Source organism: Rhea pennata, chromosome 4 (assembly GCF_028389875.1).
Source record: "Rhea pennata isolate bPtePen1 chromosome 4, bPtePen1.pri, whole genome shotgun sequence".
Lineage (NCBI taxonomy): Eukaryota > Metazoa > Chordata > Aves > Rheiformes > Rheidae > Rhea > Rhea pennata.
The window spans coordinates 10,768,341-10,784,319 of NC_084666.1; the positions used below are offsets into that span (position 1 = coordinate 10,768,341).

A 15,979-nucleotide genomic window follows, 5' to 3' on the forward strand; every position below is an offset into this window, starting at 1 on the left:
GGATCCATGCCGTGGACTGCCATTTTAATTGTTTAACAACAATTTCAGTTCCTGAAAACTGCTTTGCTCTCCAATTTAAACTCTACAAGCCTGAAAATTGACAAATGGGGATCCTCGAAAAGCTTAATTATGTGCTTCTGTACATGTCCATGACTACTTTAGTCTTGACACTGCTGAGTAATGTGGCTTGTGACTAAATTCCGCTGAGACTTTCTGAGGTTTTTCTTAGTTATTGTATAGCTACTGGATTGATGCAAAATAAATGAGACCTGAAAGAGATATAGCTATCTTTTATCCAGTCACTTAGTGGTTACAGAACATGTGGTCCAGGTTCATATGCATCCTCTGCTTGAGATCACTTCTTATTATGTCCCTGTTATTCTAAGAATGTCATAGTCCTCAGAGAAAGGAGTCCTAGAGTGGTTTTTTCATAATCCATCATTTGAATTTTGCACAGGAAAATATTTGTGGGCAATACAATAGAAAGAGCATCCATCTTAGTGTCCCTCCCTCCCCAACAATCCGTAGGTTTGCTGGGAGTGCATTTGCCTGAATCTGGAGATCTAGGTTCTACCACTGCCTTGGAGAACATGGTTAGAGCTCTGCATAGTTATTTAGAGCACATTCTACAGGATTGTGAGAGTGCTTCCCTTCTAAAGTCCTGGTACCTAAAATAGTTGATTAGAAGTGATTTCAAAAAAAAAAAAAAAAAAAAAAAAAAATCAAGAATTTTATTTTTCCAATAAAAAATACATTTTTTTTTGAAAGCAGAGTAATTTTATTTCTTTAGATATGTTTCTTTAAACTCTGGACATATTGCTGAGAAATACACTAATACTTTTGCATTTCATGTCTTTGACTCGAAGGATGTGTAATTTCATCTCAGGACTTGCTCACATCAGAGTCACAAGCCAATGTCATGTAATGGGCATTGGGGGAAAGGAAATGATTAGATTTCACAGGATGGCTGTTGCTGTTCTGTGGCAGTATATATCTAGAATTACTCCACAGAGAGCAAGAGAATTACTCTAAATACTTGCCCCGGCAACAGAGAATAGAAATAGTTTTGTAATATCAGAAGCTCAGGTCATTCAAATAAACGTGACTTGAGTAGACCTTTCCTGCCCCCTCTTGCAACTTACTGCCCAGTGTTTAAAAATAATACCTACAAAATGATCCTGCTGTCAGCCTTTGTTTTCACGTTGGTTTTATTAAGGAGGAGGAAGGTAACTTTGGATGTTATTCTCTTGTAGCAACATAGACATTTTTGAGATGAAAGTGTCCTCATGCCCTTTTGTGCCAGTGATTAATTTTTTCTTAATGTGAATGCTTTACATAGCTGTAGTCACCTGTAAAAATGTTCTTGCAAGTATCAGTGCAAAGAAGAAGCTTCTTGCAAAGTGTGCATAAATGGATCTCGGGAATCTTTTTCCATGTGGATATGGAAAAATGTTATAATAGTAGTATTCTCCTTTTTGTTTGTTCCGGTGGTGTACGCTTGTGTTTTTGGCATGGATATTATAGAGATGTACAATATAGTGTACCTCAGAGAACAGGGCAATCTAAACTGGATTTTATTTTTGGTCTCTCTCTAATACCCACTTTGATACCATTCAGGTAATATTTAAATAGATAAAGTAAAAACAAGATAATCATTTGGCTGATTCAAGCAGAAACACTGAAATCTCTTGCAAGTCTTTGCAGTATAGAAAATGGAAACTTTTCTTCAGAACATTCTCAGATATTCTGAGAACATGGAACTTTTTGACTGTTCCCTGTGGTATAAGATAGGAGTATCAGTATGAAAGCCAACTAACTGTACAGGAGTAAAGACGGTTGAACAGGGGAGAACTGGGTGCATAAACTCTAAAAAATGTAGCCACGAATACAATATGTTATGTATTCATAACAATATGTTGTGAATACAATAGGGTTGTGGCAAGGTAGTATACTATTTGCATTTTATTTTTCCCTTGGGTATAGAAGTTATTGCAGGCATTTGGGCTTTCTGACAGAAGTTCGCCTTACAAAGCACATAGTCTTGTGATCCTTTCTGTTTGTATGTTCTTGCTGTGCTTCTAATCTGTCCATTGTGTTTTAAACATGGGTTGATCTGCTCCTCCTTTTTTTTACCCCCTAGGAGATGATAGAAGTCTTTCAAGCTCATCTTCAGATACCAGCCACTCAGATGTTAGTGTTGGGAGCAGATTGACAATTTGGCCTGAACAGTCTTCAGCCAGCACTTCTCAAGAGAGTCATGGACTGGCAGCTGCAAAGGGCATTCATCTTGGGGAAGAAAAGACTCATCCAGAAGGGGCACGTGGCACAACTAAACCACCTCCAAAGCCTCTTCGATCCAGACAGCTGCAGGAAATTGGTCGGCAGAGTTCTTCTGACAGTGGAATAGCTACAGGTAGTCACTCTTCTTACTCTGGAAGTTTCTCTTCCTATGCTGGGAGCTTGGACATCTGCCATGGTGATGAGTTTGGATCATTGCTAAGCCTGCCATTGAACTTTCCTTCAGACCAGAATTTATGTACTTGTCCTCACAGTGAGCCCCAGAGAGGTGTAGGCTCAGAGTACCAGGTTCCCAGCTCTCTCAGACATATTTATGATATACCCAGGAGTTTGTTACAGGCAACTGCTAAAGATGTGCAGCTGAAGAGTGCCGATCACACGCAATCCAAGGACCAGCCCCTGTCACCTCAAGGCATTAGTGACTCAAAATTGCTGATGCCACACTTGGAAGCACGGAGGGTACCTGAGCCCAGCCAGGACAGAGGGAGACCTTCATCCTTACTCTCAGAAAGTGCCAAGGACTCAAGTGATGAGACATATGTGGATTTTGTTTCGAGGTGGTCAGATACAAAACCACAAGGACAGGTGTCAGACTCCAAAAGTAGTGAGTTGGCACCACCTAGTGGAGTCTCAGCTGACCCCTATGACATATGTAGCCCCCACCCTGGGATGACAAGAGCTCTTTTTTCAGCTTGTCCAATCTGTGGTGGACTAAAGGTAAATACCTAACACTGAGCAGATGCTAACAAAGCCTTCCTTAATTTAACACCATTAATTTAAAATTTAAGTTGCAAGTCACAAATGTTGTTATCTTCTTTATGTTTTTAACAGATAATAACTGTTGTGGTTTTCATGCTCAAGCTGAGAGGCTTAGTACTTAGTTTCCTCAAAATCTGTGCCTGATTAAGGAAACACTAAAGAATACAAGCCATCAGTCATTACTTCTCAATTGGCCAGTTTTGATTTTGGGTGTATGTAGGGACTTACAGTGACAGTGATAGAAGCTTTATGGCACATAAGAGGGCTGAATTTGTCCTACAGCAGTAACATAGTATGAAGGATATTTGATCTGTCTTGCTGCTCATGTTTCTTGAGAAGAACAAAGGCAAGCCAAATAGTAGTAGCTGCTGTCTAGGGTGACCATAGATTGTATTTTTGTTTTATTCATGTTTTCTTTTCCTTCATAAATTTGTGAGGATGTCTCGCACAAGAAGCAGCTAGATCAGTGAAGCTTTTCACCAAGAAAAGAGAAGATAGTCTCTTTAGCATTGCCATTAGCATGGCAATCTATAACTGGTCACTTAATCTGGTAGCGTATTTATAATTGGTGGCCAGAGCGAGGTGCTTTAGAAGAGATGTACAGAAACTCATCACCGGTCCACTAACAGGATTACCTCTTTCCAGAGAAAGTTCTTTTTGATCACCAGTTGCAGAAAGGCTGAAATGCTGAAGCATGGAGTTTCATACGCTTTTTCTAAACACACTTGTTTTCAGTTTCTGTTAGCATGGCTTGAATGTTCCTATAAATTCTTTTTGAACACTGCTAAATTCTTGACTTTTTATGGTAGCAAGCTTTATAAATTAATTGCGTGTTGTGTGAAGAAAATATTTCCATTTCTGTCTCTTCTAGGGAAGACTCTTGTTAATGTTTTTGCTGAATTGAAACAAAATAAAGCTGGTAGGGTCTTGAAAGGCTGGAAGGGTTGGAGAGCATGTGCAGGTTGGGGAACGTGTGAAGTAGGGTTTCACCAGGGAGACTTTTGTTTGAGGAGTCAAGTACTGCCATTGAAGTGTGCACATTTTAAATGAGCATGTGGGATTACAAAAGCAGTGCTGTGAAAAGGGCTTGAGTGTATAGTAAGAGAGAAAAGATTATAAGCTTGAGGGACTGTTTTGTTCTGAAGCTTTTCATGTGTTTGTATCACTGGCTGTCTTCACATGCCTGAAAACTAGATGATGCTCTGTGTCTGAGGTACTTTTATGGCTTCCATCACAGTGGTGTGTGAGCACCGTGGACATTACTTTGTGTCATGTATTTATACTTGCAGCGTTTGGGAGGTAGGGAAGTGTTGGTGTAACAGGCTAAGGTTGTGTCTGTTCTACCAAGGCCATCCTTGCCAACCGTCCATGTCAAAGGCCCTCCTTAACCCTCCAGCCTACTTCTGAAAAGTCTGTTGGACTCAAGGGCCTGTGGTTCAGCCTCCCGGTTCTGCCCCTTCTGCAGTGTGCTTCCCACGTCTGCTGCCTGTAGTTAGTGGCGTGGGGAAGGAGGCACAAGATGACTGATTCCTAGGAGGGCTTGGCCCTGAGATCAGGAAGCTCCTGGATTGATTTATAAGCACCAAGGAAAGAATTAGTTGGGGTGGGGTTAGTTCACATGGTCTGAGTGTTTGTGGGTCATCTGACTTGTCAGGTTAGACATACTTTCAGCAATTTATTGAAGCCTACCCCACAGGGTGGCAGACAGGCACTTTAAACCGAGTATCCCATTCTACATCTTCAAAACCATTAAGGCTAAATTATGCCACTCCTTCCTTAGCTACCTGTTTGCCCCGTCTCCTCCCTCGACATCCTAAGTGTCATTTTTATTTTTTTATACATGCCATCAGGTTTCATGGTGATTTTAGTTGCCCTAGTTGGCAACAATTTCAGGAATAATCAGAATTTTAACTTAGTGACAGAAACAATGGTGCAGTGCTCTCGCTAACTTTTGTTTTAGCATGAGATATGTTGTTTGCTGCTGCGTCTTTTTTTTTTTTTACTCAGTTGAAAGTATTCTGAAAAGAAGCTTTGTTGAATGATTCATGGGTTTATTTCTATTTTTAAAAGAAAAAAATATCCTTTTGATACACTTTCCTGAATGGTCAAAATGAATTATTTTAGCAGTATTTAATGGACATTGTCTTTGTTTTTTCTCATAATGAATACAGTGAAATCACAAATAACTGAAAAATAATTCTTGTTTCTCACTCTCTGAAAATAATATATTTGAGGAAATGGTTAGGACCACGTTAGGGCTACAGTTAATTTTTACATTTATTCAGATTCATATTCAGAAGGCTTTGTGTCAATGTTTGGAGTGCCTGTGCAATTTCAAGTTAAGCTGTTAATTAAATTTTGCTTAAAATTTTATTTTTATTTATTTATTTTTATTTTTTTGAAAAACCCCACTATCTATACTGAATGTGTGACTTGGATAAAATGAAGTCTGCAGCAATAATTAAGCATGTAAGTATCTCTGTGTTTTCTGCTCTGTATGTAAACTTTGGAAAATCAAGATGAGACCTGGGCAGGGTGCAGGAGTTCAGCATGTAAAGAGTTGCAGGTCGGTTGCAGGACAGAGTCACACATACAGGGAAGGAGAGTGGTGTTTATGGTCAGGACGGACTAGGTTAAGAATCATCTGCTTTGCCAGTGACGAGGATGATGGCGAACACACTGCAGGTAGAATATACCCTGGGAAAGTGCCAAAATTCAAACAGAACATAGGGCAAGGAATTTATTTCACTCTAGATGAAGAACAGAAATAGCGTAAATAAAACCACTAAGCATTGCTTCTATTACTTCTGTATCATATTTTGTTTTAGACGTTGGGGATTAGTAAGCAAGCGTGTACAGTGGTTTGTGTTGTGTTGTACGTTTTTGCAGTGTACTAAAGATGTCCTTCGTTACACACTTGAGAAGTAATGCCTTTGCCACTTTTTTGCCTAGATGATTTCAGAGCTGTAGATAAATGCAGAGACAAGTTCTTTGTATAGTATAAGGATATTTTAAGCTGGATTGCTGTAGGATTTTTAAGCAAGCTGTAGGGATTTATTATTAGGTTCTATTTTTCAGTTTTCAAATGCCTAGCTGATAATAGTTTGAAGAATAGCATTTCACTGTACATATGTTACTCTGTAACTTCATTTGATGCTATAGTTTGAGAAACATTGTCAATCTTTTTTACAGGGTGTCTCTCTTTTTTTAAACTCCATCATTGTTTGTAAATTTTTTAGAAGTATGAAAATAAAATTCTTTTCCAAGTGTTTTTGTCCCTTTCCATCTCCCAAGTACTGTTTTTATTTTTACTTTGCTTTCTCTCTGTGACCCTCCTCTCCTTCACTCATTTTGAATGAATGTGGAATGATTATGGCTAATGCTTTGTACTAATCAGTGATGCGCTCACATCAGTGTTGACAACTGGAAATACGCTAAACTCATATTTATTTTGGTGGGAGTTCTTACATGTGTAGAAATACAGTTTAATTACCGTTTTGGTAGTAAACTTGCCATGATAGAGGAGAAAAGAAAGCACCGGTCTGCTATGTGTCTGCTATCAACAGTCATGTATTCAACCACCTGTTTTTGCTGATCATTTAAAAATACCAAAAGCTCCTTGGAAATGAGGGTACCAAATTAGGAACAGCTCTACCCAAATCCTCTATAAGATATCTATACAGTTCCTGCTGCACCTCATAAACTGTGAACCTCCCAGCATATCTGTAGTAAGCTGAAATGCAGGAATGCTATGGTTTGCAAAAGAATTCAGGTGCTTTGTCGTGTAGCAGGATCCACAGCTGTGAGGGGGTAAGATCCCCTCCCTACACAATGATAGGGAGATCTGGTACCTGCCTCAACGGAGAAGTGGATCCCAGATTAAGTGGCAGTTGCTCCAGTTAGCTGACAGGAGATTTGTCTTTTAGTCCTTTCTGTAGAGACTGCTTTATTTTGCATTAAAAATAAAATACTTGGTAGTGCTGAGAGAGGAGGACATATGTGTGTCTGTACTGTGATCCTTGAGCAGGCATTGTACCCAGTATATTTAATCATGCAGCACCATGTCCCTGCGGGGCTTGTTAACCAAATGCGACCTTTTGTGAGTGCAGAGTCTCTTGCTAGATGTAGAGCTCCTGTGAATGTCTGTATTGTGCATTGCAGACCAGGAAGAGCCCAGAGAGAAAATGGCTAATGTGTGATGCAGAGAAGAGGCTTGAACTGGCCTAGCCTGATTTAACCAAGGTCATGAGAAGCCTGTAACAGGGCTGGAAGTGGCAGAATTCAGACATCTAAGGTTGTGAGACCCTTAACTTTGGTTTTAGCTGGGAAGTCTCTCTCTATAGTAACGCTGCTTTAGGAAGTGGTAAATGAGAAAGGCTCTAACGTGTAAACTTGAGAAACAGTGGCTGCAGATTACATTGTCACTTCCATGCAGCTGAGAATGTTTTCTGTGTTTCTTGTTTCAATTAGGTACTTTTCTAACCTACTATTAAAATAGATACTGAAGAAGTCATGATACATTGTTATAAACAACTTTATGTAGCTATTTTTTTCTGTTTATCTCTTTCTCCCTGAGACTGAATACCCTATGTTTATAGCATGTGTATTTCCTTGCTTCCTCTTAAACATACAGGAACATGATTATTAGTGATTCTACAACTTTTACATCTCTTTCCATTTCAACGTTTTATGCCTTCTACCTCCTTCAAAAAAACTTCAGCCTGTCTAGATTGGCAGTTCTAAATTCTGTTGAGAAGTTGAGATGCATTTGTTGTTATCTACGACGTTGCTCTTGCTTGTATTTCTGCTTAAATCTCGTTGCTCCGGGTGGTTTCTAGATATATACCTGTTCACCTGCTAGAATTCTCCTACCATGGGATCTAAGATTTGCCATCAGCTGCAGAAGATAATGAATAAATTACAGAATGAGTTGCAGAATTTTTCCGTAAGTTAATTTTTAGTCAGTCCATTAAAGATTATATCTCCTTTTTTTTTTTTTTTTTTTTTCTTCCTAATGCAACCTGAAAGCAGTGAAGGGGCCTTTGCCCTCATGTACATTAGGACAGTAGGTAATGCAGGCAAATTCCAGGGATAAACAATGATAAAAGCAGCCTACTCTTCAGGCAACACATACGTTAACAGAACTATAACAGGAAGAGTTCACACCCCCAGAGGAATTTGGATGTCAGTAGTCAGTATTATTTACTTGAGTAAGAGTGTGTTTGTAAGGCGCTCTTAGGCTTTGATGACTACTGGTCCTGCGTACTGTTGGCATTTGGCATAAAATGGAAAACTTACAATTTTGTTCTCTTCCTTTTAATTACACTTGTTTTTCTTTTCTTTTATGTTCTGACTGTGATATTGAACCTGCAGTGAGGTGTGTATTTGATGACATGTATCAACACTTAGTAGTGAACCATATGCAATAGTCTAGCAATCTAACATTTTACTTCTATTGCAATTATTGTAAAAGGCTCTGAAATGGATACAACAAAGCAGTGGTATTCACAGGGCTTTGCGCAGACTCAAAAGCATCTTTAACAACACCACTTCCCGCTCAGCATGTTTCTGAAATAGAATAAATCAGTGATCATTGCTATGCTTGACACTAAAATGCAATCATTTCTGGAGTTGGCTGTCTGTGCTAACAAAGCATGCGGCAACGTGGTGCAAATCTAAGACTTAAGTAAAAGAATGTTCTCTGGTAGTAAGTGATAGGGAAAAGGGGCATGAAAGAAGCCAGGGTCAGGGCTTGTGGGTATTTTCTTTCTTTTTGGTTATATTTTTTGTTTTCCTTGGCCAGGATCCCAAGTCTTTCACGGAATTGACTTCCATCCCCTTACTAAAGTGCTTTTGGGTCTATTTATGCTCTATTTTAAGATGTTGTTTGAGGTAGTCCACAGGGGATGGATGATTCCCCCCCTACCCCCCCCCCCCCCCGGTTTATTGTCATAATTTCTACAATATTATGATGCTTCTTGGAAAGAGGCTTCACTCCCAAATAAGCACAAAGACATCCAGTTTCTGTTTACGTTGTTATTGCTGGTAAGGACTGATAAAGGTGACTAGGCTCTTCCCAAGCTTGCTCAGAGGAGGTCACTTGCTGGATATGACGTCGGGCTTCACGGTGGAATACTGGCATGCCAGCCCCACTAGAGTTGCGCAGGTCTCACTGGTGCTTTTGATACTGCAAGGGGCTGCCTTCCATCCCACCCAACGAACAACACAAATCTGAAAAACAATATAAAATAAAGAGAGTCTCTCTCTCTAACTGAAAGAATCCCAATAGCGTTTGTGACAAGAGTAAAAGTTCTAATCTGCGTTCAGAATAATAAGGATTAAGCTCTCGGCACTTAGGGGATTGTACCCTGAGCAGAACAGATGGCCAGCAGTCTGCAATGGGAAGGAAGTGCCTGCCACAGGAGCACTGGTAAGTGGAATAGTATCATTAATATCAAGAGAAGAGTGTCTTTCATACGTGCTTGGAATGTAGGTGATGCAGCTCAGCAGAGTTAATTCTTTTTTTCTAAATAGATACAGTTGCTGGACTATTTTTCTGTCAGAGAGGCAGTGAAAATATTGATAAACCATGATATTGACCTTTTATACCCCTCAGAATGAACAAATGGGAAAATCCTACTTCCTCCCCAAAATTCAATCAAGCAGGATAATAGCTTTTATTATTACCACAGCTGATGACTGCCTCTTCCTCTGTTGGTAGCAATAGCTGATGTGAAAAGAGAGAAAGAAGTGTCTTGACGGAGGAAGAGTCTGATAATGAAAAGTGAGAAAAATTATTTCCTTTGGAATATAGAGGTTTTGGAGTTTTGTTTTTGATTCAGTGGTAAAGAGTCATTAGATGCCAAGGAACATGGCCAAAATGGGAATGTAGAAGATTTTTTTTTTCCTAAATTGAAATCCATCTCTTTGGAAAAATTCTGCAAAACTTTATAAAATATGTTAGCAGGGAACATTTTCTATCTTCATTTTCTAAAAAGAATTCCTCTGCAGAGAAAGAAAGCACAAAAAGGGAATAGGAAAAGGCAGATCACACTGAACCATGCAAGCTCAGAGGAATGCTAATAATTCCAGTGCTAGCCTTAGGCTGAAACCGCTAGGTTTGATTCCCAGCTGATTTATCTCCTCTTATAGCATTATAAGCAAAGTTGAGGTTAAAGAAAAAAAAAAGACTTCCCTTTCTGTAAAATAATTATAGTATTTATCAATATTATATTTTAAAATCATGGAGTAAAGAAGGCTATGCAGAAAATGTTCTGCTTCGATTAACATTCACTGATAGCAAAGTAATCGCATGGCTCAAAAAAGGAATTGGTGAGTGTCCGTAAGATAGCAATCACAGGGACTGGATGTCTGGAGCACTGAAGCAGTTTGCTGTGAGTGGATGAGACGGGTGAAAATAGATGGTTAGTATGGGTAGGACTTTTTCTAACAACCCTTTTTCAGAGCCACTTGAAACTGGAAGTATGTGAATTAGATGGATGAAATCCGTTGAAACAAAGTTGTACAAACGGTGCTTAAATCCTTCCATAACCTGTGAGAAGGCAAAAGAATGACATTAGTTTGGGAATCAAGATTCCAGATATAACTAATACTCCAAGATATCAACAAAAATCCTGTCAGTGTGGCTGATAATATCCCAGATGGGTTTGTAATTAGATTAGATATGTAAGATATCGGTTGTGTAAAGGCTGCGACTTAGGCAAATTCTAAGTGTCCTAATGTAAGGGTGCAACCCTGTACAGAGCTGTACTACTTGGTCTATAAAGAGCAAATAAGTCTTTACAATATTTGCCTAGTAACAATATCTTCATATCAATATTGTGATTTTGGCATGGGTTGGCAGGAAGGTGGGAGATGTGGCGACAAATATACTGAAGACAAAATTCTTACTTGCTCCATAAAAAAAAAACCCACTGAAACCAATCTGAAGAATGAACTATGAATGTTTGTATTTTCAGAACAATATTTCTCACTGGTAAAAGGATTAGAAAATGTAGGTAAGCCATTCTGATGGAGAAAAAAAAAATAGATGCCTGCCAAACAGTGTCTGGGATGGACAGTTTTAAAGTTTGGTTTTTTTTTGTTTTTTTTTTTTTTTGTTTGTTTGTTTTTTTTCCTTTTAAGTCATATAGGTAAGAAGTTTGTGTGTGATTAGGACTGAGCTAGAATTTTGCCTTGTCATGGTTTTGCTACTGTGGCTTTGACCAATGTACCTCAGACTTCCTACCTGTAAAATATGGATAATACTTTCCAGGGCTGTTGTCAGCATTAATTAGATGGTATTTGTTTAGCACTTTGGATGTGGACAATTCTAAGTGCTAAATATATTGCTAAATGTGATGCTTTCCAGATTGCAGTGAGAGCCAGAAAGCTATTTGCCTTTCATGTTAACTTTTGACAGAAAAGGAACTCTAATAACATTATTATTCAAAAGGAAAATCAATCTACCAGGACGTAACAGCTGCTCAACGACTCTTTTCTTTTTTCTTTTTTTTTCTTTATTTTTTTTTAATGATAGGAGGTCTATCACTAGTTCTTATAACTCCAACAAATAGTGCAAAGCTATTCTCTATTAAATGAAAGACCACAGAGCAATGGCACTGAAAGTATTATCTGCAAAATACTTCTTATGTGAAATTGAGATTAAAGAATGGAGTCTTTAAAGAACTGCAAAGTTACTGGCAAGAAGTAATTAATGCAAGAACCTTTACGCTCCATGCATACCAGAGGCATACACGTGAGGATATGGCAATTGAAAATCAGTTCTTTCCAACTATGGGATTAACCTGAGGGTTGAGCAATTCTTTGGCATTTAGAAAGGTCCAAAATACCAAGAAAATGCTTGAGAATACGACAGATACTCAAGCAAGGTTACTATAGCAGCAGCAGGAAGAAAAAAAGAAAACCATAAAAGCTGTCCACAGCCCCATCAAAGAATTTGTCTTTTCTGGAGAAATTTGCACTTTCAGGATACGTAGACATTATATTGCACCCTTAACAAAGCAGTGTGGAGAGTCATATTGGATCAAATCCAGTTTTGCTAATTTTTTTGATCTAGTGATGATTTTATATATATAATATATATATAAAGTTGTATATATATAATTATATGTATATATAAAATAATGTAATTTTTTTTCCTTTGAGGTCCAAAGCAGTTTTGGCTGAACAGGGATTAAACAAAACTGCAAGCTTTATTCCCCAGAAGGATGTATGAGAGCAGAAGACCACAGGGAACTTCTGTAGCAGCTCGGTTTGTCTGAGGCTCTTGCAGTTAAGTGTTTCAGCTAGTCAGTTGACCCAATCGTAAATAAGTACATACTCACTGTTGAGTTTCCTTGCTGCAGGGCTAGCTTATCTTTAAGTGTAGGAACACTGGGCCAGAATCAAGGTGATGCAAGGAAACCTTAAAGTTAATTGAGCAGCTGAGTGAATCATTTTATAGCGCAAAAAGTGCGGTCAAGTTCACTTTTACCAGTTACGTGCAACCACTTCTGTTCTATTCCTGTGTAAGGAGGGAGAGGAAAGGACTTGCCTGCATTCTGTCCATCCTTGTTTAGTGTAACAGCATTTCAGTCGTTACAGGATCTCTTGAACAACTCTAACTTGCTTCAAGAATTAATTTAATTCATGAGTAGGACTAAAATGTGGGAAAAATATAACATGGAGTTACAGTTGCTCTTGCATCCCCTCTGCTTCAACTCCAGTGAAGTTCAGTGCATCAATCTGCAACAAAACATGGTTTTGTTGTGTTTTTTTTAAGGTTAAACTGAGCTTTTGGGGGCAGAGAGGGTATTTTAAGACCAAAACAAGTGGCTGTCATTAATGTCATCCGGGTAATAAACAACATAAATGATGACAAGGATAGGGTGAATGAATACTAGTCCTACATACAGATTCTAGGCTTCAGTAAAGACTGTCTTTCGCTTTGCTTGTATGTCTCCTTTTCTGTTGTCTTTTACGTGTTTCCATGTTTCCTTTCCTAAAGCAGTTTTTTTTTTTTTTTTTTTTTTTTTCCACGTGAAAGAAAAGAGTTCATGAGGAGGCTCTCTCTAATGCTGTGCAATCCTACACAGGTCCAAAGGGCAGATGGAAAAGGGGCTTTAAAATCAAATTTTGCTCCAAAGTCTTGAGATATCAGGATGTTGGGTATTTGCGGTATAAACTGCAGCAGCCAGCTGTCAGTCAAGCAAAATGACTTTCAACAGCTGGGAATCAGTGGGACATGAACTCTGGCTGTGATCCCTCTTCCCTAGCCCCATCCCTTGCAGGAGTCTGGATTCTGTGGAATCCACTGCTAATTCAATGCTGATTGGAAGCAATTTTGAATGTACAAGAAATCTGAGCCTGGAACATATTAAGGAAATACAACCCTTTCCCAGCTCTGGTTTATTACAAGGACAGAGAAATGTTAAGTGGGCTATATCAGGGTTAGTAACTGTATCCCTGAATCCTCAGTAGCTCTAGGAAAACTTTTCCAGATGAAGTTTGCCAATTCAACTAATTCCGTGAGACTTAAGGTCAAGGAGAGCTTGTGTGCTATGGAAATAACTGCTATAGGAAGCTTTGGAAAGCTACAGAATAAGTATACCTAATAACTTATAACCAAGCTCTCCTATGTAGGAAAAACCTGTGATCAGCCCCCATGCATAGCTAAGTATCTGTGTCCTTTGAAGCAGTGCAGTTTAATTATAGTTTCATTACCTTTGACAAACTATAATTTCAGTGATGGACTGAGGATAAAAGAAAATACTTGCTTTAATCTTACTATTTCAAGCTACCTCTCAGTTGTCTGTCCTTTTAGTTCTGTCCATTCGCTTCTAATGATCACTGATTATCTTGTGATTTTCTGGAGAAGCTGACTAACCTTAGCTGTAAATGTGAGATTGCAACTGGAAAAGAGAAAAAAATGAGCACAAAGGTAGTGTTGCAAGCTTTTCCTTTCTATTCTTTATTGGTTCATAATTTAGCTTGCTTTAGTTCTGTCTGTCTGTGGAGCAGGATGCACAAGTTATCACAAGATTTTTTTTTTTCCTGCCCTTAGATGGAATTGGAATGGGCTGAAAGGAAGGAATCGGATACCAGTCTAATGTAAACTGGCAAAGCTCCATCGACTACAGACCAGGCCCAGGTGTATTTTTAGTGCTTGTCTGGGGAAGTACAAGCTAAGCTATTGCTGTGGAACAACCCTCTTCGGGGAAAATAGCAGCAGCGGCAGCAGACTTTTCCTAGAGCAGTTCCTAGGTGGATGTTTCAAAACATTGTAATTTAACATAAATGCAAAAATCATTGTTTACTTTGCTTCTATATACATTTTTTTTGAGGTATAGGTCTTAATTTGTCCAAGTGTGTGATCTCCCTTTGTCAACTTTTGAAATATTTCCACATTTGAGCCCTTCTATGCTTACTGTTTGTCACTGTAGCTGTACTGCTGTGGTTAAATTCTTGAGTTTCCTTTATTTGCAAAGATCTCCCTTCTCTTCAAGAACAGGTATCTTGGTGTTAAAGTCGTCTTGCAAAGAGAAAACTTATGTGAAGGGAAAACATACTGCAAATTTGTGTAGTTGCTTGAATTACTTTTCTGTTAATCTGAAACTTCATAACAAGAATAATTATGATAATTTAAAATGCTTCAGAGTACAGTGGCATGAAAACTATTTTATATTGAAAATTTCCAGAAAATTTCCAGAAATGTCTGTTATGCATTTTGGTTGGAGTTCATCCACTTTCCTTGTCAGAGGAGAAATAATTCAGTGTTAAGAAATTAATGAATCGTTGAACCTTTTGTCTGGTATGTCTCTTCTAGTTTAATTTTGCCTTAAATAGCTCATTGGCTAATCAAGAAGGCAAGAGTGTCTAAGTCCCTGCGTGAGCGTGCGTGTGTATGTTATGACTGTCCTCTTCACTTGTTTTCAAACTCTTCAAGCTTACTGCTAAGCAGTAGTTTTGTATATTTATAAGGCTTTTAAAATCTTGAAATGGGCTGACATTCCTTGTGCTGGAGATCTCTGTTTCTCCTGGGATGTGCTGTCCTAAGTGTGCGGAGTAACAGTTTCCGCTTGTCAGGTTGTCCTAATTTCACATGTTTTTCTGCTGTACCGAGGCGCTCGGTACTCTTCTTCGTGCCTGTTTGGGTGCTATCTGAGCCCTCTCTTCAGAGGTGCCGTAGGTTTATCTGAGGTCTCTGCCTGAGTGGGTTTCCCTTGGTACGGGATGAGTGGGATTTAACAGGTCTATTGCAGGAGAAAACTCGGCCCATCAAATGTGGAGAAACTGAGCATATTTTAAATATCTAATATTCTTAGAGTAGTGTAATGCTACCCCCTGTTGGAAGCTGGAAAATATGGAATATAAACTGGAATATATGGAAGTGAAGTCTGTTTGACTTTGTATTAGTGACTTTCGATTGCTCTTGATAGGACTTTAAATAAGTGCCAGTCTGATTTTAAAAATATATATGTTCATGCAAGTAAACAAGATTTTTTTCCTTCAGTTACCAGAGTTAAATTCAATTTAAAATATCTTCTTCTAATGTTAAAATATATCAGTATACGACGATTCTTGCAATTTTACCGTCTTTCTATAATGGGCTATATATTTGTATTCTGATAGTTAATGTTGATTTTCATTGTTCATAGATAAGTCTCCTCAAAAAGCCCTCATCGCTCCTAGAAGAGAAACACAGTGCTGTGTTTTTGCAAGGCTAGAGCTGCTGTAGACAGTGTTACTGAGCTGCGTTACGGGTGGCAGTACGTGTGTGTTCACCCGCCAGAGCGGCAGTGGTCGAAGCAGTGCTCAGCGTGCCCTGCTAGCCTTCGGCCCTCGGGGCAAATGCGTATTTGAACTCTTGCTCTAACCTTACGGTTGGAGTTACTGCATGCACCTTAGGAGAAGTGGCTTA

General features: G+C 38.8%; 1 protein-coding gene across 1 annotated transcript in view; it reads left to right on the forward strand.

The window, feature by feature from the left end:
* Positions 1-15,979, forward strand: part of DOK7 (docking protein 7) — a 70,488-nt gene that overhangs the window by 29,454 nt on the left and 25,055 nt on the right. Inside the window, exon 7 of the mRNA XM_062575282.1 lies at positions 2,141-3,015. Coding sequence (XP_062431266.1) covers positions 2,141-3,015 — 875 coding nt within the window. The remainder of the gene's footprint in view (positions 1-2,140; positions 3,016-15,979) is intronic.